Here is a 23469-nt window from a genome sequence, read left to right as displayed (position 1 = left end):
GGTCAGCCAGGCCTAAGCCAGGCGTGGAAGCTTCAGTACTATAATCACAGTACTCCAGAAGCGGAGGCAGGAGGACCACAAGTTCAAGGTCTTCCTTGGCGATTTAGTGTGTTCAAGGCCAGTCTGGGCTACATTAGACCCTGTCTCAAACAACAACAGCAGCATCTGAACGTGACTCACTTTCAAGGTCATTCGGTCAGCAGCCTTCTCCCTGCAGCGCTGCCCTTCAGCGAGGCTTCTCTGGTCTCGTTACTTTTCTTTATAGACTTAATCCGTCATGGACTTTCCCCACTAGACATTATTTATTTTTTCCTTTTAAACGTTGCTTGATTAGTTAAAGAGCCATCTGTTTCTCTTCTATTGAACTGCCTTTGAACCTTGGTCAAAAATCAGTTGGCAATATTTGCGTGCCTCTATTTTTGGGTTTTTTTTCTTTTCTGTTGCTGTGTCTGTTCAGTTGCCATATAGCCTCGATACCTAAAATCTACTATAGCCACATGACTTTTGAAAGTGGGCAGGTAGACTCCTACCCCTTTATCCTCTCTTTCTCCTCCAGATTTGTTCAGATGCTGGGCATTGTATGTTAATATGGCGAGTGATAGGACTATCTTTTTATTACTAACCTTTCTATGTTGATCATTTTTGGTTTGACCCTCTACTGTAGTGGTTGTTGTGTCCTGCTCCTTAGATGGGACTCTTAGTGACTTCACTGATACACTGTGGGTAGTGAACCTTGAATTCTTCCTCATCTGCTACCAGTTTGGGGGCTGTTTGTCTCTCACCCTAGTTGCCAGGGTTCTAGAATTCAATACACACATAATATTTGATAGCGAACTCTAGTGAGACAGCGTCATTCTGGGATACAGTGTGCTTTAGTATTCCAGGTGCTTTATTTATCTGAGGGGCTCTGTCTTCTGGAGTAGAATTCCATACATTTAACTCTGGCCTCCACTAACTCCAGTTTTTATCTCCTTAGTTCAGTGAAACCATTGTGGCGCAAGAAACGGATGAGGTGGGGGCGGGAAGGACTGTGGTGGTCAGATGCCATGTTTTGTTTCTTGCAACCCGGGACTACGTGGTGTCTAGTTCTTTAAAGGGTTTTATTTTTCATATATTTTATTCAGTCTTCTACTTTATAGAAGTGGTTAAGACAGGTTCCAATTTTTTTTCACCATCATAGGAAAAGTTCTAAATACTGTTTCTGAATCTTGCTTCATCTACAGTAAAATCCTATTAAAGTGTGAAGGGACAAGCTAAAGCGCCTGCCTGGAGCCTGGCATATGTTTAATGTAGATTCTGTGGTTGCAGGGATTGTCATCTATGCCTTTGGGCATGGACTCTGCTAACTCAAGGCTTTACTAACAGTAAAGACTTTGAATAGTTTTTGGTTGTTTTTCACTTCCTAATTTACTCAAAGAAAGCATTATAAATGAATCCCTGTGATTATAACCTTTTGTAAGTCCTACCCAGGATACATATTATCTACACTGCCTCTTAGAAAACAGTAGATTGAGGGCTGGGGAAACGGCTCAGCGAGTCAAGTGCCGGCCGTGCAACCTGAGTGTGGATCTCCAGCACCCATGTGAAAAGTGGGGTGCTGGGAGGGGGAGGATAGAGAAAGGGGAGTCCTCATGACTTACGAGTGAGCTGGTCTAGCTAGTTAGTGAGCTCTGGGTTCAGTGAGAGACCTTGTGGCAAGAAATAAGATGGAGGCAAGCGAAATGGCTCAGCAGGTAAGTGCTCTGGCTGTTTTCCCAGAGGACCTGAGTTTGTTGTCCAGCACCCATATGGTGGCTCATAGCCATCTATAACATCCATTTCAGGGGACCTGATACCTTCTTCTGGCATCTTCTGGCACCAGGCATGCATGTGGTACACAGACATATATGAAGGCAAAACTCTTGTACACATTTAAAAACTGGAGCATGCTAGAAAAAAATACCCAACTTCAATCTCTGGCTTCCATGTACATGTAAACCTACATGCATCTACATGCACATGTGTATACACGTGAATGCAGAGAGAGATACAGGGAGAGGGAAAGAGAGAATAGTAGATTGAAAGTAAATTGTAAAAGACTTCATGTTCAGGTCCTAATTGCTAGCCTTAGTCAAGGAGAAATGTCATTTTGCATCTCTTCACAAGTGCTATTGAAGAATAACAGTCATTTAAGAGCATTGCATATTTTTTTTCTAATTTAGGTAAAAGAAAATAATAAACAAGTCAACTAGAAAGACAACTGTCTCAGGCTCACAAAACCTCAGACTTTTAAGTTGACAATTAGTAAATAAAACTAACACTAAGAGCCTTTCCAGTAGAATAATACAAAATGCATGTTGTCTGGAAACAATGCCAGCATGTTGAGATACATGGAAAGACTGATGCTTGTCTGCCTTGCTGGATGCTTGTCTGCATATGGTGGGGCCTTGCTTGTAATCACAACACTCGGGAAGTTGAGACTTGAGGCCTGTCATGAGTTTAAGGTCATGTAGTATGCAAAGGGCACAGCATTGACCTTGGGCTTGCTGATTTGGGGTTTGCCTGACTGTGACTGTGAAGGGTGTAAAGAGCCAGGCTGTTTCTCTCACTGTTGCTGTTCAGGTCACGGGTGTCTCATTTCAGAATTTTCCATGTCTGATTTCCAGCTGAAGCACGCGATTGTTTAGTCAATGTCTCCATTAAGGCTGGCCTCCTAAATGGGTGGAAAGGGGCACTGATGGATTTATCTGTCAGAACTTTGATTTTTATCCTTCGGCCTTTCTCAGCTGATGTGTTTTTCAGCCAGTTTACCATGTGATACCATCTGTAATGATGTAGTCAGTCAATGCCCTTCTCTCAGAGTGATCACCCCGCCAATGCACAGAGACCACATTTTAAACATGTTAGAACAGGTTAGCGCGAGGCAATCGACTCTGCGTTCTTTCTATTGATATATATTACTATATTTATTGCAAGAAACAAATTTACCCGATGTGACTGAATTGCAATTATTTTGGGATGACCCCGAGACTGTTGAGTGTCTCATTTGACAGATTTCACTCGCAATAGTCAGATGCCAGGTATGCAGAGAGTGTGAAACGGAACAGACAGAAAATCTTCCCGTGTGAGATTCCTTCTCTGAAATGATCTGTGAGTAGCATACGGCAGTTTTATAAATGCGAAGTAAACCAACAGCCGATAGAAAAGCAATTTAATGCTAAATAAGCCTGGAGGTAATTACCCAAATACAACGAAATGTTGCCTTCTGTAGATGGGAGCAAAATATTTGGTTTTGCTCTTAGTTGATTGTGATGATGAGAACAGGGTTGTGTTTGTATTTTTTTTGGCCTCCTTTTCTGCATTTATCTAAGCAAAGAGGGCTTAGTTTTAAAGGCTCTCTTCCATTTTCTTCCCTTTAAGAGTGATTGTCTTGGTGTAAAGTATCCTCTTCAGCTTTGATGAGAGGCCCTTAGGTTCAAGGAGTGTCTTCATCTTGTATGCGTTCATTGTGATGGTTGTAAAATTGTTCAAGCGTGTCTTTTGTTCATGAAACTTTTGCCAGCAAGATGCTTCCTATATGGAGATTTGGATTGCAGTGTTGCTGGTTTGTGTGCTGGTTTGGCAGGTTCTGTAGACAGGTCAGAAAGTCCAGGATGTTGCGTCTTAGCAGGGTCTGGCCATCTTCGTTGTGGGGGATAAACAGACTGGAGTGAACGTGAGCATCCTTTGGACCACCATTTTCCAGGAAGGGGTATGTCAGATTTGGGCTAACCTCGTGTATATAACTGTCACTCTGATTGGGCTTGAAGCCTCCCCTGAGGTTTTCAGTCCTTTCCTTGCTGAATTCAAGCATACAGAGGGACTAAGCAAGGAGAACTGGCTTTCACAAAAGACTTGATCTGGGCATACAGCTGTGTCCACTAAAGAGCCAGTGTCCAAACCAGCAAACTCAAATATTTGGCTACAAAATAATCATAAACTGTGAAACATCTTCCTGGAACTTCAGAATGAGATTCAGCTACTGACTCCAAAGTAGAGTGGACTTGAACAACATCAGGAACCAAGTTTGCCTTTCAGATCGATTTCCTAAGGTTTATTCAGATGTGAAAATAGCTTTACTTCTTCATGGGCTCAAGGGGAGAATCTTCATAGGATTGTTTTTTCTTTATTCAGTTTTGCTTAAGTGAAAAATTCCTTGTTTGGGATTTCTCAACAGTTCCTTAATTTGTACAAATAGTAGGCTGGGCTCCATGGCTGAAAGTCATGATCACCAGCCTGTGTCCGTCCATCCACCCGTCCTTCCTTCCTTCTGTCCTTCCTTCCTTCCTTCTAAGGAACTCATGGGGGCTATGGATATAGCCAATCACTGTTACTTTTCTTTATTCCCATAGGTGAAGAGTGTGACATTGACTTCAATGAATGTGACAGTAACCCCTGTCATCATGCTGGAACCTGCTTGGACCAGCCCAATGGTTATACCTGCCACTGCCCTCATGGCTGGGTGGGAGCAAACTGTGAAATCCGTAAGTATTTCAGCTGTGGACTACTTAGTGTGTGCTTTGCCTCCATCCAGAAGAAGATGCTAACTATAACCCGAAAGACCCCATATCAATGACAGGGGAGCCATGAGGCTCAGAAGGACCACTTCTGTCATCCCTGTCTTCAGAGTCCAAGTAGTCCTTCTGTCTCTTGCTTTCTGCCATGCCTGTTCCTTGAGATTACATCCAGCCTTTTTTTTCCCCACTGACTATGAGCATCCTCAGATGTCATCCAAAGTTCACTGCTACTCAGTCAGCCAAAAAATGTGCTTCACAAAGTGTTAGAATACCACAAAAAAAAATGCACCCTCTGCTCTGGAAAGTCCAAAGAGCAGCAAGAAACAGTACAGGATTTGAATTCGTGTTGCCTTTGTGTTTTTAGGTGTCTTTGAATTACCAGGTTCCTTTAGTTGCTTGAAGAAGGAAAGTCCATCCCGGATGAACATGGAAAGAGAAACCAAAAAGCAATGGGCTGTGGGTGAATGACCTGAAGTTTGGAAATATCAGGATCAGGGGCTGATGTACTAGAACAGTGTCACGCCCTGATGGAGGTGACAGTGGTTGACATGGAATTTGGTTTTTATCTGTTTTGAAAGCTGACAAATATTCCCTGCCCAAAGGCATTTGTCTTATTCATTCAGGGCAGTAAAGTCTCATCTTATCCAACCGGGCTGAGTCAGGGAGTGCTGCCTCCAAATTCCAGATGATTCTCTGCGTTGGAATGGTGTTCAAAGAGTGCTTCTTCTGGAACCTTCTCCCTGCTGACTGTACTCTTTGAGGGATAAGAGTAACTAGGGCTGCCGGGCGTGTGTGTGTGTGTGTGTGTGTGTGTGTGTGTGTGTGTGTGTGTGTGTGATCCAGTAAAGTGCTTTCTGGACAAGTATGTAGCCCTGTGTTTAGATCCTCACTGCCTACACAAGAAGCCCTGTATAACGGCATGTATTTATAACCCTAATGCTTTGAAGGCAGATACATGAGAATCCCTCAGGTTTTATGGCCAGTTAACTTAGCCAAATCCATGATCCACAGGTTCCAATCAGAGACCCTCTCTCAAAAACAAACAACAAAACCAAATCCAAGTGGGTATCTCTGGAGGAATATAACTTGAGGCTGAGCTGTCCTGGTCAAGGTGTTGTCCTCCCACATCTTAGACATCAGTGTCTCAGCTCCAGTCCATTCTATAAGGTGGTCTGACTAGTTGTCAAAACCGAGTAAAATCTTTCCTTGATAGACAAGTTCCTCTTCTGGCCACAGAAGAACTTTGGGCATTTTCATTCCCTTCATCTAGAAAGAGATTCCTAGGCAAATTACAGTTCCTTTAAGTCTACTGTTATAATAGTATGATAGCAAAAGAAGAGACACAAAGAGAAAATATCTCAAAGAGCAAAAGAGCATTTTCTTTCATGCCAGAAAGGTTACAATTTGTTTTTAGACCTCCATCTTGAGGTATTGGATATGAAAGTTTCTGAAATATGCCTAAGCCTGAGGCAACTACTATAAAAAGAATAGAAAGAAGAGATAAGTTTAGAAGGTAGTGTCTGGTGGTCATGCATAAGGACCACCTCACCGTAGCATCTTAGAAGGTAGTGTCTGGTGGTCATGCATAAGGACCACCTCACTGTAGCACTTCTGTTTTAGTGCCTCTGGAAAGGGTTGACACTCTTTTTTGTGACTCCATTTTTGTTGGCTATAAGGGATGGTCTCACTATGAAATCCGGACTGGCCTTTGGCTCACAGTCTTCCTGCTTTAGCCTCTCTGGTGGTACTGACTGAGCGTGACATTATTTCTATTCTGATAACTTCCTCCACTGTCTCTGAGCAACCTCCGATGAAGACATGACTGATTAGGAGGTACACTTGAACATCAGAAGATGAGTCTGTTTGTGATCATTCCCCAAATTTGGAAGAGGTCTGAAGTTTTTATTTTTGTTAGTGATGTAGATATATGATTCTACCAAACCAAAGATTCTAAATTTTATTTTGAGAGTAGGAGTTGAGCTGATATACTAATAAAAGAGGAATTTTTGTGTAGTTGTTCTGTGGATCAATGCTAACAGTTGCTATCTCCTTTGTATGTTAAACATATGTCCCTCTTGTATTATACAAGTCTTGTCTGAATTGATAAAGCTAGTTTTCTCCCATCTAGAATTGGGATTGATGCTAATCCTTCCTAGGCTGATGTAGGCTGATGTTCGTGTACTTCTAATTGGGTATAGCAATCTAAGTTGGCATTTATCTCTTTTAGGACTTGATATTGTTTCATGATTCCCCGGCTTTGAGAGTTGCTGATGTTTCTGCACTTGTCGGGGAGTTGATTTCTCTTACAGCTTTTAATAGTGTTTCTTTGCATTGTGCTTTTGACATCTTGACTGTAATCTGTTGTGGAGATCTTTTTCTCTGGTCATGTCTGTTTGGGGTTCTAGATGCCTCTTTTATTTGAATGTCCGATACTTTTCCCAGACTTACGAAATTTTCTGCTATATTTTGTTGGCTGTATTTGCTATGCTTTTAGTGATCATCTCAAGTCTTTCAGACCATGGATTTTTGGGTTTGGTCCCTTTATCATATCCTAGAGTTGTTAGATCTTGTGGTCATGCTTTTTTAATTTATTTACTTCTTGTTATAAATGATTGATTGTAGTATTTCATTAACCTTGTCCTCCACCCCTTAGAGTCTTTTCTTTCTGCTTAATTGTGGCTATTGGTCATGCATTCCACTGTTTCTAAATTTGATTCCTTGAGGATTTCTTTTTTGTTTCCAAAATTTCCATCTGTTTATTTTTTCAGAATCTCGATTTGCTTGCTCTTCTGTGTTGCCGACTTTTTCACCCACATCACTGATGCTCTCTCCTTCATTTTCCTGGCTTTTCCTCCCATCTTCCCTCATGTTGCTGATTTTCTTCTGCAGGCCCTGGACTGGATTCTTCTGTTTGTTTGTGTCCTTTTACAGATCACTCATCATTCTTACCAGAAATATTTGGAAATTTTCACTTAGTGCTTTAGCCACTTAAGGGAGTTCAGGGGTTGAGGGCTTGGGAGCATTTGGAAGAGTCAGTGTTGCTTGTTTTCCTCGTGTTCCTGACGCTTTCTTGTTGCAGTCTGTGCACCTATTGGTTTGGAAATCTCTTCTGGGATTGGGAGATGTGTTACCTTTCTGTTGAACAGTTTACTTTGGAAGCACATAGGTGGGAGGAGAGCAAATCGCTTTTAGAAACGCCTATATTGCACTATATGAAATACAGAAATAAACTTAAAACTCAAATATGGCACATCAATATATCACCAATGACTATAAAACCTGAAGTGTGAAATAGTAAATGAATGAGATAAGGGAAAGAGCAGAGAAAGGGGAAGAAACAGGAAAGAGAAGCCAGGTTAAATAATCAGAAGAGAAAGAAGGGAGGTGGGTGGAGAAAGCTGTAGAGAGGAGCAAGAGCAAGTAATTTACAGAAAAGGAAAATAAAAAGTGGTTTCTCATTAAGTAAAGAAGTTCAAAAGGAAAATTAGGAAGAGATAAGAGGGTGAATGCAAAATTAAAACCTGATAGTATTGAAAGCAATAAAGTCAGAATGCTACTAAATGTAGAAAGAAATGAAAAAGGAGGAAACAGAGTATAAGACAGAGAAAAGCAGAAAGGAAAAATATTCATTTGGATGGAAAAATTTACAGACAGAATTAGATAGAGATACAGAGGGAAAGAACAAATAAAAGCATAAAAACTCTTAAAAATACCACAAACTAAGTCTCATCTAAATGCACACAGTAAGAGGGTGGGGCTCACCCGTTAAGAGAACTGGCTGCCCTTTCAGAGGGCCCAGGTGACTTGGTTCCCTGTCCTACCTGCCAGCTCACAACAGTCTTTAACCCCAATTCCTGGGACCCAGAGTGCTATTCTGGCTTCAAGGAGCACTGTATGCATGCGGTACACATACACACGTGCACACAAAACAGCTATGCATATAAAACAAAACTCTCAAAATGGGGGCATCACAAGGGTCACCACGAAAGAACAAAATGAAGAAGAATTGGGCCAACTTATTTCTTGGTCCTTGAAAAGTAGAGTGACAGTTGCATGCATGGGGGTGGATGTCAGCTAAACTTGTGGGCTCCTTAGTTACCGGGTCTGTCTGTCGTCTGAAGAGCAGTCTTCAGGGAAGTACTTTTCCTTCTTTGGGTGGCAGGGACCTCTCGCTATTCACCACATCCAGCATTTCATCCCGTGGATTGTACACTCAGTATCTCTGGAGACTCCTCAGGTCACAGTCCTCTAGTGGCTATTGGTTTTGTTGGAAATGTCCCCCAAGTGCATAGGACTTGGCCACAGCACCAAGACAGGTCCAGGCAGAGGCCCATCTCTGTTCTTTCAACACCCCCAGAGCGTGAGTCATCCTGCTGGAGGAATGTGGCTCAGGGAATCACGTGCACCCTGTTCTGGAACTTCAGAGTTCGCAGATTCGACAGCTGTGAGGGACAGTCAGGTGGCTTTAGAACTTCATCAACTCACTGCCTTAGGTTTAGCATCATCAGACCTCCCACCTATGCTCAGCTGATGAGCTGTGTCACCAAAGGCAGGCCGTCTCTCCATAGGCACCTCCCAGCCTTAGCCAAGGCCCCTGCTGCCTGGGCCTCTTAGCTTGTCATAATCTGTTCTCCTATATTCCGGGGCTGCTTCTTCTCCAGGCCTTCAAGTCCCAGGGGCAGTGGCCAAACCGAGATCCTCCCTGATCTGTGGATGTTCTCTAGTCTCTGGACCCCACCGTAGCTTAGTTTTTTTTTATATATTATAATTTTGTGTGTATGTGTGTTTTGTCTGTCTGTATATATCTGTGTACCCCGTGCATGCCTAGTGCCTTAAGAGGCTAAAAGAGGGTTTTAGATTCCCTGGAACTGGTGCTTACAAACTGTTGTGCACCACCCTGTAGGTCCTGAGAATAGAATCTGGGTCCTCAGCAGGAGCCGCACATTCTCTCAACCACCGAGCAATCTCCCTAGCCTTCTGTGGCTCAGTGTTTTAACAAGAGGTTATCTATAAAAATGCTGCCTGACTGCTGCCACCCCCCCCCAGTCATACAGGGTGACAATATGGCATTTAGCTTATATTACTGACCCATCCATTAGAGAAGCCCACACCATTTATTGAAGCTGCTTCCTGTTTTTTTCTTTCCTTTTTTTTTTTTTTTCCCAATTCGGCACAGAATAGAGACCACAGAAATTCACCCAAGTGCAGTCAACCTCATTGATGATGTTTATTGATTACTGAAGTGTGATGGCTTTAGAACCAGTCGGGTGCCACCACTTACTATACATAATCGTGGGCACGTTGCTCTTTGTAAGACCTCAGTGGCTTCCCATATAACACAGAGATGTCAATAACATCTATAACTGAGCTGCACTTGAAATGAAGAGCTGTGCCCAGCGTAGATGGGACTCTCAATAAATGCCAGCCTGAAATTAATAATCAAAGCTTTCGCACCAAGTGCAACTTTCTGGCATCCCTGTCACTGGGCCACCTTAATGGCACCTCCAGTTCATTGCCTGTGAAACAGAGGCCGAGATTCTCACCTCTACCTGGTCACTCTGAGGTGACCCCTACTCAGCCACAGCACCTTGTGTGCTAGCCTGCTTCCAGCCACATGAGGCAGGAACGCGAGGGTGAGGTGTCATTTTTTCTCCATCAAGGGCCCGCACAATCTATTTCCATCTCTGATGTTACCCTCACTTGCTGCTCTGTTACTCTGTCCACACCACCCCAGGCCCAGCCGCCACAGCTCTGCCCCATACTAGAGTAACCCCTAAACTAGCTTCTTACCCTTGACAGAAGTGGTTCTCAACCTTCCTAATGCTGTGACCCTTTAATGCAGTTCCTCATGTTGGGGTGACCCCCGATCATAAAATTATTTCAATGTTACGTCATAACTATAATTTTGCTATGGATATGAACCACAACGTAAATGCCTGATATATGATCCCCACAATGGGGTTGTGATCCACAGGTTGAGAACCACTGCCTCAAAGCCTGGCTTTACATGCAGTCAGGCACACCTTCTCGGTGTGTATTTGGGCACTCAGACCCTTGCACTCAGCCAGACCCAGGACTGTAGTGAGGAGCTGCGGGCAGGCCTGCTTTTCGTCCTGCCCAGCTCCCGCACGGCTAGCTTAGCCCCGGAAATAACAACACACAAATTGTATTCATTTAAACACTGCCTGGCCCATTATCTCTGGAGAGTTAGTTACTGGCTAACTCTTACATCTTGATTAACCCATTTCTAATAATCTGTGTAGCACCATGAGGTGGTGGCTTACCGGGAAAGATTCAACATGTCTGACCTGGTGGCTGGCTCCATGGCGTCTGCCTCACTTCCCTTCTTCCCAGCATTCTGTTCTGTTTACTCCGCCTACCTAATTTTCTGTCCTATCAAAGGGCCAAGGCAGTCTCTTTATTAACCAGTGAAAATAGCACATAGACAGAAGGCCCACCTACATCACAGGACTATTAAAATAAGAAATCTCTCAAGACCCAAGGCTATGCAAATCGCCTCAAGAGCCTGGGTAGGCACCCTAGGGAGGTTCTTCTCCCTTCACTGGGCCTCTCCGCCTCAGTCTCCTCAGTTGACCTCCTTTGGTCCTCTGTCCTGCTCTTCTGCTACAGGCCTGGCCTTATTGTGCTGCTTTGCCTGGGAGAGCTTTCCCCCTGTTCTTCCTCATCCCTGGTTTGTGTCTAGTGTCCCCTGTCGTGCAAGCTCTCTTGACACAGTTAAATGAGCACCTTGTCCCCCACCCGTTTCTGTACAGCCTCTCCCAGGCTGCCTTGATGTACCTGTATTTTCAGTTTGGTGACAGTTTGCTGTTGCTTGTATCTGTCAAAAGACCCGCATCTCCAAGAGCTCTTTTATCCCCGACTTTCTTTATATTTTACCATAGCCCACAATAGGCACGCAAGTCATAGGTGTTCTGCGAATGGGTGTGTAGCACGATTAACAAAACCCAGAGACAGAAATTGGGGTTCAACTTGAAGGTCAGAATGAGACTGTGTCTGAGACACAGAATGAGACTGTGTCTGAGAGCTGTCTCCTCCCATTTTATGTTCCTCTGTAGGGCTGGGATTAAAGGCATGCGCCACTACCTCCCGTTTTTCTATGACAAACTGGTGTGGCTACTGGGATTAATGGTGTGTGTCCCCACTGCCTGGTCTGTAAGGCTGACCAGGGTAGCTGGCTGTTTTACTCTCTGATCTTCAGGCAAGCTTTATTTATTAAAATACAAATGAAATATCACTAAGTGGGTTTTTACGAAGAATGTCCCACTTGTGTCTTAGTGTTCTATGGCTGTGGTGAGACACCATAACCTCAGCAAGGCTCTTATAAAAGAAAGTCTTTAACTTGGGCTTGCTTATAGTTTCAGAAGCTTAGCCCATTATCATCATGGCTAGAAGCATGGTGGCATGCAGGAAGACATGGTGCTGGAGAAAGATCGGAGATTTCTACATCCAGATCCATGGGTAGCAGGAAGAGAGCGACTCTGGGCCTGGATTGGGCTTCTAAAACCTCCAAGTCCCACTCCCAGTGACACGTTTCCTCCAACAGGGCCACACCATCCAATCCTTTCAAATAGTGCCCCTCTCTGTGAGTCTGTGGGGGCCATTTTTGTTCAGGTCAGCATACTTTCCCATCTATTCGTCATCTGAAGATCAACAATGACTTGATTTCTCTCAGGCTCATTGATGCTTTCATTGGACAGCTCACCTTCAGCTACGGAAAGCGACATGATTTGAAATCTTACCTTGTGATGAAATCATCTTAGGCAGCAGATGGCCTTAAGAATTGTTATGAAATGACAGCATCACAAATGTGCTCCTTTCCAGTCTCTTTTTAAATCACACGGATGAGTAAATTAGCCAGCGTAGCTATGTTCACTAAGATAAATTACAGAATAGACATGGACAATTTATTTTAGAATAAATTATGCAAAGAAAGCAAAGTCTAATTCGGATAGATTTGGTTTTGTCATCTGCTTGCCTGTCTCACCTGGAACAGTCTCTCTACCCGGCTCCCAGCAGCTCCAAAAATGCTCGATGTCAACGCCCTTCAAGAAACACAGAACTTCAGATGAATTTAAACAAAAATGCAAATGGTCCTTGAAACTTCCAAGTAGGGCATTTATGAAATTTTCCCCAAACAGCTCTTGCGCGAGCATTCCTGGTCGCACACCTGCTGGGGCCCATGGGACAATCCCATCTGCACGTTCAGGTTTAAGATTTCTTCTCCAGGCTGGGCTGCAGCCAGCACAGCAAATGATTCGTGCAGTGAGGACTAGGGGAATGTGCAGTGGGGACTCGGGGAACGTGCGGTGGGGACTCGGGGAACGTGCAGTGGGGACTCGGGGAACGTGGAAAATCCATGCCTCGCAAAGATGGAGCCTGGATGGGAGATGGCATTTGCAGCCACCTGGTGAGGGTGCATTTGGTGCCTCTCAGGCCCAGGGTTAGATTAGGCAGATTCAGGCTGGCTCCTAAACCAATTAATTACCTTGTGGAGCAGCCACCTTCACTTCTGTCAAGAGTATTTCAGATGACAGTAAAGATGAATTTAGTGAATTTAGCTTTAAAGACGAGGACAGCTTTTTTTTTTTTTTTGAGAAATCACAATAGATTTCTTTTTAATGTCACACCTTGAAATGCAGATACTTGAGCAGTGATTCAGATGGAGGGACATACAAACTGCGGGCAACTCGTCACACGTGGGGCGATGCTGTCCTGACCAGTAATAGGCACGATGTTTTCTTCACAGCAGTTCTCACGTGGGGGTGAGACCATGTACACAGTCAGTGTGACATGAGTGTTTCTCACACACACGCTTAAAGCTCAGGAGGCCACCGTGAACTCCTGTGAGGGCCGGAGAGGTCGCTCCACAGAGAAAGGTACTTGCTGCTGAGGCACCACCCTGAGGATGAGGTATCTTTCCCAGTTCCTCTGCTGCCTCGGCAGCTGCGCAGGTAGCCAGGAATGGAAATGTCAAACCAGATGTCACAGGCCTCTGCGAGGTATTCGGGGATTGGGTAATCAGCCTGCTGGCTCCGAAGAGTCTTCATCCCATCTCTTCAGGCTTTCTAGAAGCTTCAAGGCCAAGCGCAGGGACCACTTTTCTGTTAGGCCTCCAGGAAATGGGTCTGCAGGTCTGACTGACCTGAGTGTCAGACCCAGGCTGCACATGGCAGGAGAGCACTGATACCATGGTAGAAGTTGTCCTTTGACCTTGACTCATGTGCTCTGACATGCATGCATGTGCATGCACATACTTGCACACACGTGTACGCACATACACATACACACAAACATAACTTAAAAAAATTCTGATCCTCCCTGGCCATCATATCTGAGCAGTCCACGGGCTGGAGCAGAAAGCACCCTGGCCACCCTCGTGTTGATGCTAAACGGATGCTAAAACGTTCTGTGGAGCCTTGGACTCCAGCCTGCCGCTGGATTTTTAAGGGAATAAATGCTATAATACTTGGAAACCTAGCGAACCACACTTACTTTTTCAGCCAGAAAACAGAGTTGTCTTTCCAAGCAGGTGGTAGCGATTGCCAACAGAAAGGGCTGCTGACTTGGGGACTGAGCCTCAGTTTTGCTTTCTGAAAATACCTTCTGCCGTCCGTGGAGACTCTGTCTTTGCAGCATGTTACATTGCTCTCCCTGTCTCTGTGTATTGGCTCAGCCGAGGAGCGAGCACCCCGAGGATGAGGTAGCTTTCCCAGCAGGCAGCCATGGATGGAAATGTCAAACCAGATGTCACAGGCCTCCGTGAGGTATTCAGGGATTGGGTGATCTGGCTGCAGGCTCAGAAGAGTCTTCCTTCATCCCATCTCTTCAGGCTTTCTAGAAACTTCAAGACCAAGAGCAGAGCCCACTTCTCCGTTAGGGCCTCTAGGACATGGGTCTACAGGCCCGGCTCCTTGTCTGCATGTCTGTGTCCTCTCCTTCAGTTTGTTCAAGGTCAAGAATAGTGGGTTCTCAGAAGCCATGGTCCCTGAAGATGTAGCTGAGCATGTGACAGTACTCTTACACAACCAGGCTAGTGAAAGGCGCCTTGAGGTGTGTTCCTGATCCTCCCTTTCTCTTAATACTCTATCTGGACACCAGGAAAAGTCCTACCGTGGGTGATGGCGGTGTCGATGATATGACTCCAATAGAGAAAACCCAGCTCCTTTTGATTTGCTGTTTCCTTCCACATCCTGGTCTTAACAGCTGGACATTTCCATTGGCATGCAAATCTGCAAAGACGACATCGCCTGTCACTGCCGACCAATGTCAGTCACCGGCTGACATCCAGTCCTTCATTTTGTCCCTGTTGACAGAGGCTGATGGAAGGTCAGGGGCAGCTGATGCCTTAAAATCCTCACAGGACAGTGTAGCTTCTTCATCCTTCCTGCTTCCAGCATCTCAGTTGGAAGTGCTAACCCCGCCCCCCTCCGAGTGCCTTCTCTCACTATGCTTTTTCACGGTTTTCTGACTGATGCTCACGATAGACCAGCAGGGTTGGCGTGGCTGCTTCCCTGTTGCATGTGAAGGGACTGAGGCTCAGGGAGGTGGATCAGATGTCGGAGCTGGGATACAGAAGGGCTGTGCTCTTTCAACTGCTCTGTGGAGGTTCTCTTATGGGCGTTTATACCAACAGTTATTGTTCATTTCTCGATTACACAAATAATAGGCCATTATTTCTAAAAATGATTGAAAAGCAAACAAAAGGCCCTAAAATCACTTATAATCCTGTCTTCCAGTGGTGGTCACTGTTGATGCACACAGGACACGCAGGCCTTAGCTTCTATCTTGCTTTCACTAAAGGAATGTCAATTTGCGAGGCTGCTCTCTTGTGTGGGTGAGGTGGTGAAAATAATGTATGTTCTGGGAGTTATGATTAAAAGAAGATGTTTGTAAGATCTTAGCCCATCTATGGAAGCAGGGTAAACTTGCTAGTGTTATGAGCCTATTTTGAGCTTCTCAATGCCCAAGAAACTATTTAAAACTCACTGTTATTGCTGAATTACTTTTACCCCATGAGTAGGTCTCATTTGACTGAATTCTATTTGTTTGCACTGTATAATGAATATCTTTCTTTCTGTCTCACTTAGAGTTGAATATTTGGATTGTCTTCCTCCTTTTGACTCTTATAAATTGTTTGGGGGCTGGTGGGGTGAGGAGAGGACATGGGAGTGGGGGGACTTCATCTTTATCTACAACATATTATTTCTTTTTAAAAATATGTGAAAGGAAAATAAAGCAGAATGATAAACTATTACTATTTATTGACTTTGAGAGGTAAGTACATGAGGCCTGACCTTATTTTCTGAGCTGTTTGTAAATATGCGGTGGTTGATTATTTAACACTTAAATATTATGACCCTGGGATGAATGTTTTTGTAGACAGTGCTGTGCACATTTACAGGGCCGTTTCTTCAGCAGGGAGTCTAAAGTGGTCAAATCTGAGATGAAGTTCTACCCTTAAGTTCCCAAGAAGGGTCAAGTGTCAATTTGCAGCCTCCATTTCTACATCATTGTCAATTGTGGTTTCCATTATTTTAAGATAATATTTGCAACAGGTAGAAGAATTGTATTTTGAAAGTGACTATGGAGTTAATTACTTTTCTGGTTGTGACACAATATCCAAAGAGAAGCGACTTCAGGAAGGCAGGTTTTCTTGTGACTCTCAGTTGGAGGGGAGACAGTCCATCATGGTGGGAGAAAGCACATGCAGTCAGGAAGCAGGTATGAACAGGAAGCAGGGCTAGCCCCTTCCCCGCCAGTGACTCTAGACTTCTAGTAGGGTTCCACCTCTTAAAGGTTCTGCATCCTAAACAGGCCCATCAACTAGGAACCAAGTATTCAAACACATGGTCCTTCGGGGACATTTCACATCTAAACCAAAGTAGCTGTATTCTTGGTTTTTCTTTGTAATTTGTCAGTGACCCTTAATGTTAAAGATATTGAATCTTGATCTGGATTGTTTGCAGAAAGACTCTTTCCTAGCTTAGAGGGCGCTCATGTGAAGTTAGTGCCGCGGCGCACGGACTACTACAATTCATCCTTTGTCGTTACTCTGTCTCTGCCTTCAGACCTGCAGTGGAAGTCTGGGCACATGGCCGAGAGCCTCACCAACATGCCCCGGCACTCACTCTACATCATCATCGGCGCCCTCTGCGTGGCCTTCGTGCTCATGCTCATCATCCTGATTGTGGGCATCTGCCGCATCAGCCGCATCGAGTACCAGGGCTCCTCCCGGCCTGCCTACGAGGAGTTCTACAACTGCCGCAGCATCGACAGCGAGTTCAGCAATGCCATCGCGTCCATCCGGCATGCCAGGTAAGCTCTGCGCATCTGCAGCCGGGGAGACCTGGGCTCCAGGGCTATGCTCTCATGAGGACTTCACAGCCATGAGAGAGGGTCTTCAAAAAATAAAACAGGAACTGAACAAGGTCCTGAAGATAGTCCTGGTCCACTTCATGGGTGACCCTTTAAAGCTGTGGCCAGTTATGTTTATATTGAATATATTCATCCATCTGATTGGTGTTGTTTGCAGCGGTACACACATGATTCTTCATCACTGTGCATTAACATTTTTTATAAATATGTATATGCATATGCATATGTATGGATGAATGCCTTGCGTGTCATGTGTGTGTGTGTGTGTGTGTGTGTGTGTGTATGTGTGTGTGAAGGTCTGAGAGCAACTTGTGTCATCTTCAGATGTTGTCTAGTTCCTTTGAGATAGGCAGAGTCTCTCGCATTAGAGATCAGGAGCTCACCAATGAGGCTGGATTTTCCTACCAGCATGCCCTAGGAATCTTCCTATCTCTGCTTCCCCAGTGCTGGGACTACAGGCCCATGCCGCCATATCTAGCATTTTTAGCAGGGTCCTGGGATTGAATTTAAGTCCTGTGTTGGCAAGGCAAGGCTTTACTAACTGAGACATCCCCTCAGCCTGACGATTTCTTGCTTGCTTTAAAGCAGTCACTATGAGTGTAGACTATCCTCTTGGATTCCAGGGCCTACAGATGTCATCAATCACTGTCACCTGATGCTTAGAGTTTGCGTTTTGGAAGTCAGTGTCCTTTCCTGGAGGAAAGCCAGGAGCTGGTGTGCGAGAGGGCGAGCAGAAGCATAGTGTGACCGGAAGTGCCATTACTCCGTTCCCTGCCTCTCTTCCATCTGGTTCCCTCAACTGTCTGCAAGCACAGGTCTCTCCAATCCCCTCCTTAAAGAGCAAGACAATTGTTAAATTACAGGACATTAAATTATTCTGTCCGTAGATAATTACATATTTACTTTCTCCTAGATCTATCTATGATATTGCTGGGAAGGCCAGCAAATGGCTGGGTGTCATTCCAAAATCAGCAGCAAAATTATTTCCTATGAGTTGACAGAATAATTTGAAACACACAATTCAGAAAGTCAATGTACTGAATTTAGTTTTTATAAATAAAAATGTACTTTGGATTGTGTGTGTGTGTGTGCATGCATGTGCCTATGTGAAGTTGCACTTAGAACCCAGAAGAAGGTGTCGTATCCCTTCTTCTGGAGGTGGAATTACAGGTACTTCTGAGCTGCCTGGAACCAAACTCCAGTTCTCTGCAAGAGCAGCAAGGGCTCTTAACCACAAATAGATCTCTCCATCTCCCTGGGGTTGGTATCGAGAGTGGGGCTTGTGGAAACTGCTGGCGGTATTATCTTTATTAGGATAATGTATCAGTAAAGACACAAACATACTCCAAATCCCAAGAGTGGAAGCAGAAGATAAGAGGTTCATAGTCTTCCTCCCTCAAAGGGAAGTTCCAGAAACAGGAATAGAGCCTAGTTCCATAGAGAAGAGTCAGAGATTGAATTTGGATAACTTGTAGCATTTGCCTCAAATTCTCACTGGGAGCTGCACCTTGGGGTACTTGTGATTGTGAGGGAGGGGAACCAGTGGAGGGGACCTACATGGATGTGCACCTGGATGTTTCCTCTCAGGATCAGTTCAGGCCACCCAGCTTCTAGGAAGCCCAGGGCCAATCCACACAAACTCCACTGTTTATTCAAATCTCTTCTTTCGGAGAGATGGCTCAGTGGTTAAGAGCATTGCTTGTTCTTCCAAAGGTCCTGAGTTCAATTCCCGGCAACCACATGGTGTCTCACAACCATGTGTTATGAGGTCTGGTGCCCTCTTCTGGCCTGCAGGCATACACGCAGACAGAATATTGTATACACAATAATAATAATAAAAAACCCCAAATCTCTCCTTTCAGTTCTGTCTCTCCAACAGGTCCTGGCCATGTAGCAAATGTCACTAAAATCTGAAGTCTGACATGAATGGATGATCTCAGTTTGTGTTGGCATAGGATGTTTTGTCTTGTCTGAGTCCCCCAAGTACTAGCTCAGTGCACGGCTCCAGCCAAGAGGACGAGGACTGGAGGCAGAGGGTGAAAAAAAAGAGTGGAGAACTAACAAGATTCTTGGTGCTGAAGTCTCCCCTCTCTCTGGTACTCCTAGAAGAACTTAGCTCATAGAGGGAAGCAAGAGTATAGCTTTATACTTGGTTGTTTGGGAGACCCAGGAAGAAGAGTCTCAGAGAAATGTGGCTAAGATCCTTTGTAATTCCCTAAGTGGAGGAATATGGCATCTCAGGACCAGATCATTGAGAGAGACAGCTCTCTGGGAAGATAACGGAATAGTCAGGCAGGAAAGCAGAGGCAAGGTAGCATTCCCAAACCTGATTCCTATTTGTTGCTCATCTTTATCAAAATGCATAGTGCATAATCCTAGCCAGTAAGCTCCAGTGTCCTTTAGTAAGCACAGAGGAAGCAGTCCCCAGGAAGGTCACACCTTCCCAAGAATCTGGAATTCAGAGTAACTTCTTGCCCGAAGGGCTCTGTAGCTACAACCTGCTCTGGCGCCTGCCACGAAGAATCTGCAGCCAGATCTCTGGTGAGTTGGCTTCTTAGCTGTCTGTTCCTGGAAACTCTAGAAAGAGCAGGGCCAAGCTTGGTCCCTTTGATGTTCCCTTCTCTCTAGTTTCCAAACATGGCCTGTAGCAAATGCCCATTTCACGGGCTGTTTCCTGGCTGTGAGCCTGGAAGTGATACATTCCAAGTGGGTCACCTGAGACGTTCATGAGGGACCCAGAAATCATCTGGTGCCTCTGATATCAGTTATCAGCTACACTGAGAAGGTATTTATTTCCTCTCCTTTGTCCCAGAAGCCACCTGTCCCACAACTGCCTTATGTACACTCAGGTGGCAGAGCGATTATCACTATCGGAAGGGACAGATCCATGGCTTGCCATTTCTGGATGGTGAAGTCATGTCGTGGCGCCTAGGTCTATTGCCTAGAAGTGTTTACAAAAGGTAGAACAAGGAGAACAGAAAGACATATTCTCTTATTCTCAAATAACACACCTTTAAATGCAGGCCTTGCTTATCGTCAGATCAACCTGACTTTTTTTTATGGTGTTGCTTTGATTGCTTTCAGGAGCTAGGAGAATGTGCTTGTTTTCCTACCTTATTTATGACTGGCTAGAGCATCTTTTTCTCTTTCAGAGAATGAGTTAGACACTCAGGATTTGTTATCAAATATGGTTAAGATGCTGGTGTGATGTTGACAGTATTTGTACTGAGACCAACTAGGATGGGCCACCTGTAACCCATTGGCCTCATATGGCTCAGGATAGCTACAAATGTAGTACAATACAAATTTGTAAACTTACTCAAAACATTATATCTAAAAACCAATATGTATGTATGTATATATATATATATATTGCCTTTTTATTGATTTGTTTTTGTAAATTATATGGTTCTTCAGTGTGGACTTTGTAGATGAAATCGTAATACGGAGAAGAGAAAAGTAGAATACCTCTCTTGAGAGTCTCTGGTGCGGCCAGTCTTTAGGAAGCACAGGGCCATTTCCAAGGAACAAAGGAGATATGAAAAGCAGTTAGCGTTTCAGCATGACCGCAAATAGGCATGTACTCACCACCTTGAGAGGTGCAGGAGAGACAAAGACAGCCTTGTCTCAGCTTACGGGTGCTCACACACCCCAGTGTCTGTAACAGACGCTCTCTTAGCTTCCATATGCTAGACCCTGCACTTTGGGTTTAACTTTGTAGCTCATCCAAGGAGACAGTTCACACTGATTGGGCCGTTGAGTAGGCAGCTCCTAATCTGCTGGTCCACTCTTCCTGTCCTAGTCTGATTTCAACCAGCCCTTGTCGTCAGCATTACACTTTCTGACCCATGCAGATGATCTCATTGGCATTGCGTCACCTAACTGAGCAAGCGAGCCTGGGCACAAGGTTCAGGTGCCCTGTTTACTCGTCCTCTTTGCACGTGCTCAAGTGAGTGGGCCTGGACTTTGGCTGTCACGTTCAGCGGATCTGCCATTTCACAGACTTTCCTTGTCAGTCTTTGGCTTCACGGTGACACTGATGTTCTCAGCCATTTAAATTACTGCTTGTCAAAACATGGCGCAAAACCGAGATATCTAATTTAAAACCCGGGCTTTAAGAAGACAGATTCTTTTTCAAACTGAAACCACCTAACCAGTGGCTTTAAAAGGGTGTGTTGAGCTTGTTCAGCTGTCCACATTGCTTTTCTTTTGGCCAAACAATCGATTCATTTAGTCAGTGAATGCCTGTGATTCATCCTGACATCAGTGTTTGCACCGGAACACATCCCAGGGCCACCAGGCTAGGGCTGAGGAGGCTCAGTGGTCAGCATTCCTTCTAAATCATCACTGTTGTTACCAATGCATCTAGATCTTCTATGAAAAATAATCTATCAAAGTTCTCTACCGTAGAGTAGCCTCCCATGTTTTCACTTGGGAGCAAGTAAGGAATTTAACAAGTGTCATAATGTGGCCACTTTTCCTGTCTTCGGATAGCATGGGCCTCATCCAGACAGATTAGCAGGCTATATGGTGAGGTCCAACCCTATGTCAATGCCAGCATGGTTTGTGGGTGTTCAGCAATGTCTTGCAATTCAGAAACGATTCTACTTAGGGCCTTTTTAACATTTTAATGGTTACTCTGGGTTAGTGGTGGCAGAATGTGTTAACCATGCATTTTTCGTGGTGGCCCCTCTGTGCTCTTGAAGGTCAGCCAATCTTGAGTAGATTGGAAGGCAACCGATGAAGGTCTAGAAATCAAAGATCATTTCAGGCATGGTGGCAACTTATGCCTGGAATACCAGGACTTGAGAGGCTGGAGCAGGAGGATTACCATGAGTTTGTGCCCTCTTTCTCATTCCCCACTCCCTCCTGCTTCTCACCTTTGTACGTGAGAACGCAGACATTCCAAAGGTAACAAAGAGAGAGGAGAACAGAGGGAGGGAGCCATGGTAAGTAAGCCCTTTTGATCCCTTGGGTACCCTTCTTAACCTTTTCAGAATTTGAGGTGGTTTTTAAAAATCTCCTTTTAATGAGCTTTGCTGGAAGTAAAATAATTTATTTTTTTAAAAAAGTCACATATATGAAGAAGAAACAATGGTAGGTTTCCGTGGAAGACCGTAAGCTCTTTCACTCCAGACACTTGGGGGAAAGTGAGGTCTCGCCTGGGAAGAGACCACCCAGAAGTTGAACTGGCTATATTTTAATAATTATTCTCTAAGGACTGGTTTGGCAGAGAGTCTTGCACTTGGAGTTTTAACTCTTCTGGCATCTGGGCATCAGTCCTGCTGCTGAGGCAACATCGCTATGCATAGGTCTGTCGGGCAATAGCTTGGTACTCAGAGGAAAAGGATACTCCTGGGGGCTGAGGGAACTGATGGGGAACACCGACAGCATTTGTGAGCAAACACCTCAGTGCTGTAGGTCATTTCTTTCTTCTTGGCTTTTTGTGTTTGGGATTTCAGATGATCTCAGAGCCTTTCCAGCTTACCCCCTCCAAACCCCCAGGTCAGAGACTGTCTGGGTGCTACCTGGGGACCACCGCCTGCCATTTTGCTCGCTAGTCATGAGAAAGGATGGAAAACAGAACAGTCTCTCTAGATATTTATGGGTCTTGAAGAAAAGGAGAGATCAATTCATGTTGTCTTAAGTCAGGTGTGGAGCTGTCCTGCCTGATTCGCCACGATTTATCCTGGATGTTTTCACATTAATCCATTTTGTCTCCTGAACTAAAGACTAATGTTTATTCCCCAGTCAGTGTTAATATCAGGATGCCTCAAGTTTTTATACATGCTAAAGAATGTACTTTAGAGTATTTTTATAGTTCTTGAATGTTATTTTTGTGTGTGTAATATATATGTAGGTATATGAGTATACCTATATGCTTGTATGAGAGTATGTGTGTTACATGTAGGTATATGAGTGTATGTGTGTGTATTGTATGTAGGTTATGCATGTGTATGTGTAGGTATGTGTGATGTGCATGTGTGTATGATGTGCATGTGTATGTGTGTAATGTGTGTGTGTTGTGCACATGTGTGTTGTGCGCATGTGTATGTATGTTATGTGCATGTGTGTGTATGTATGTGATGTGCATGTGTGTGTATGTATGTGATGTGTATGTATGTATGTGATGTGTATGTGTGTGTATGTGTGTGTATGTGTGTGATGTGCATGTGTATGATTAGCTAGACTGGGTGGCCAGTAAGTTCTGGGATCCATCTGCTCCCCTCCATGCCTATAGCACTGGGGTACACCAGCAACACTGCCCTAGGTTTTACATGGGTGCAGGAGGACCAAGCTTAGGTCCAAGCTCACGCATATGCAAACTATTCTTTCTTCTCTTCCTTCCTTTCTTTCCTTCTTTCTTTCACATACCACCCACAGTTTCCTGTCTCCCCACCTCACTTCTACCCACCCTCCCAATCCATTCATTCTTCATCATCATTTAGGAGGGGTAAGGTCTCCCATGGGAGTCAACACAGCATGGCATATCAAGTTGAGGCAGGACCAAGCTCCTCCCCGCTTGCATCAAGGCTGT

The 23469-nt window shown here is 44.6% G+C and overlaps 1 protein-coding gene across 1 annotated transcript in view; it reads left to right on the top strand.

Annotated features, from left to right (window-relative positions):
- Dner (delta/notch like EGF repeat containing) overlaps window positions 1–23469 on the top strand; it is a 297016-nt gene that overhangs the window by 272119 nt on the left and 1428 nt on the right. Inside the window, exons 11-12 of the mRNA XM_048459360.3 lie at window positions 4371–4502; window positions 16625–16871. Of these exons, the coding sequence (XP_048315317.3) occupies window positions 4371–4502; window positions 16625–16871 (379 nt within the window). The remainder of the gene's footprint in view (window positions 1–4370; window positions 4503–16624; window positions 16872–23469) is intronic.

This window comes from Myodes glareolus, chromosome 1 (genome assembly GCF_982192425.1).
Source record: "Myodes glareolus chromosome 1, mMyoGla1.1, whole genome shotgun sequence".
NCBI classification, from domain to species: Eukaryota; Metazoa; Chordata; class Mammalia; order Rodentia; family Cricetidae; genus Myodes; species Myodes glareolus.
This window is presented reverse-complemented; position numbering and strand designations above follow the sequence as displayed.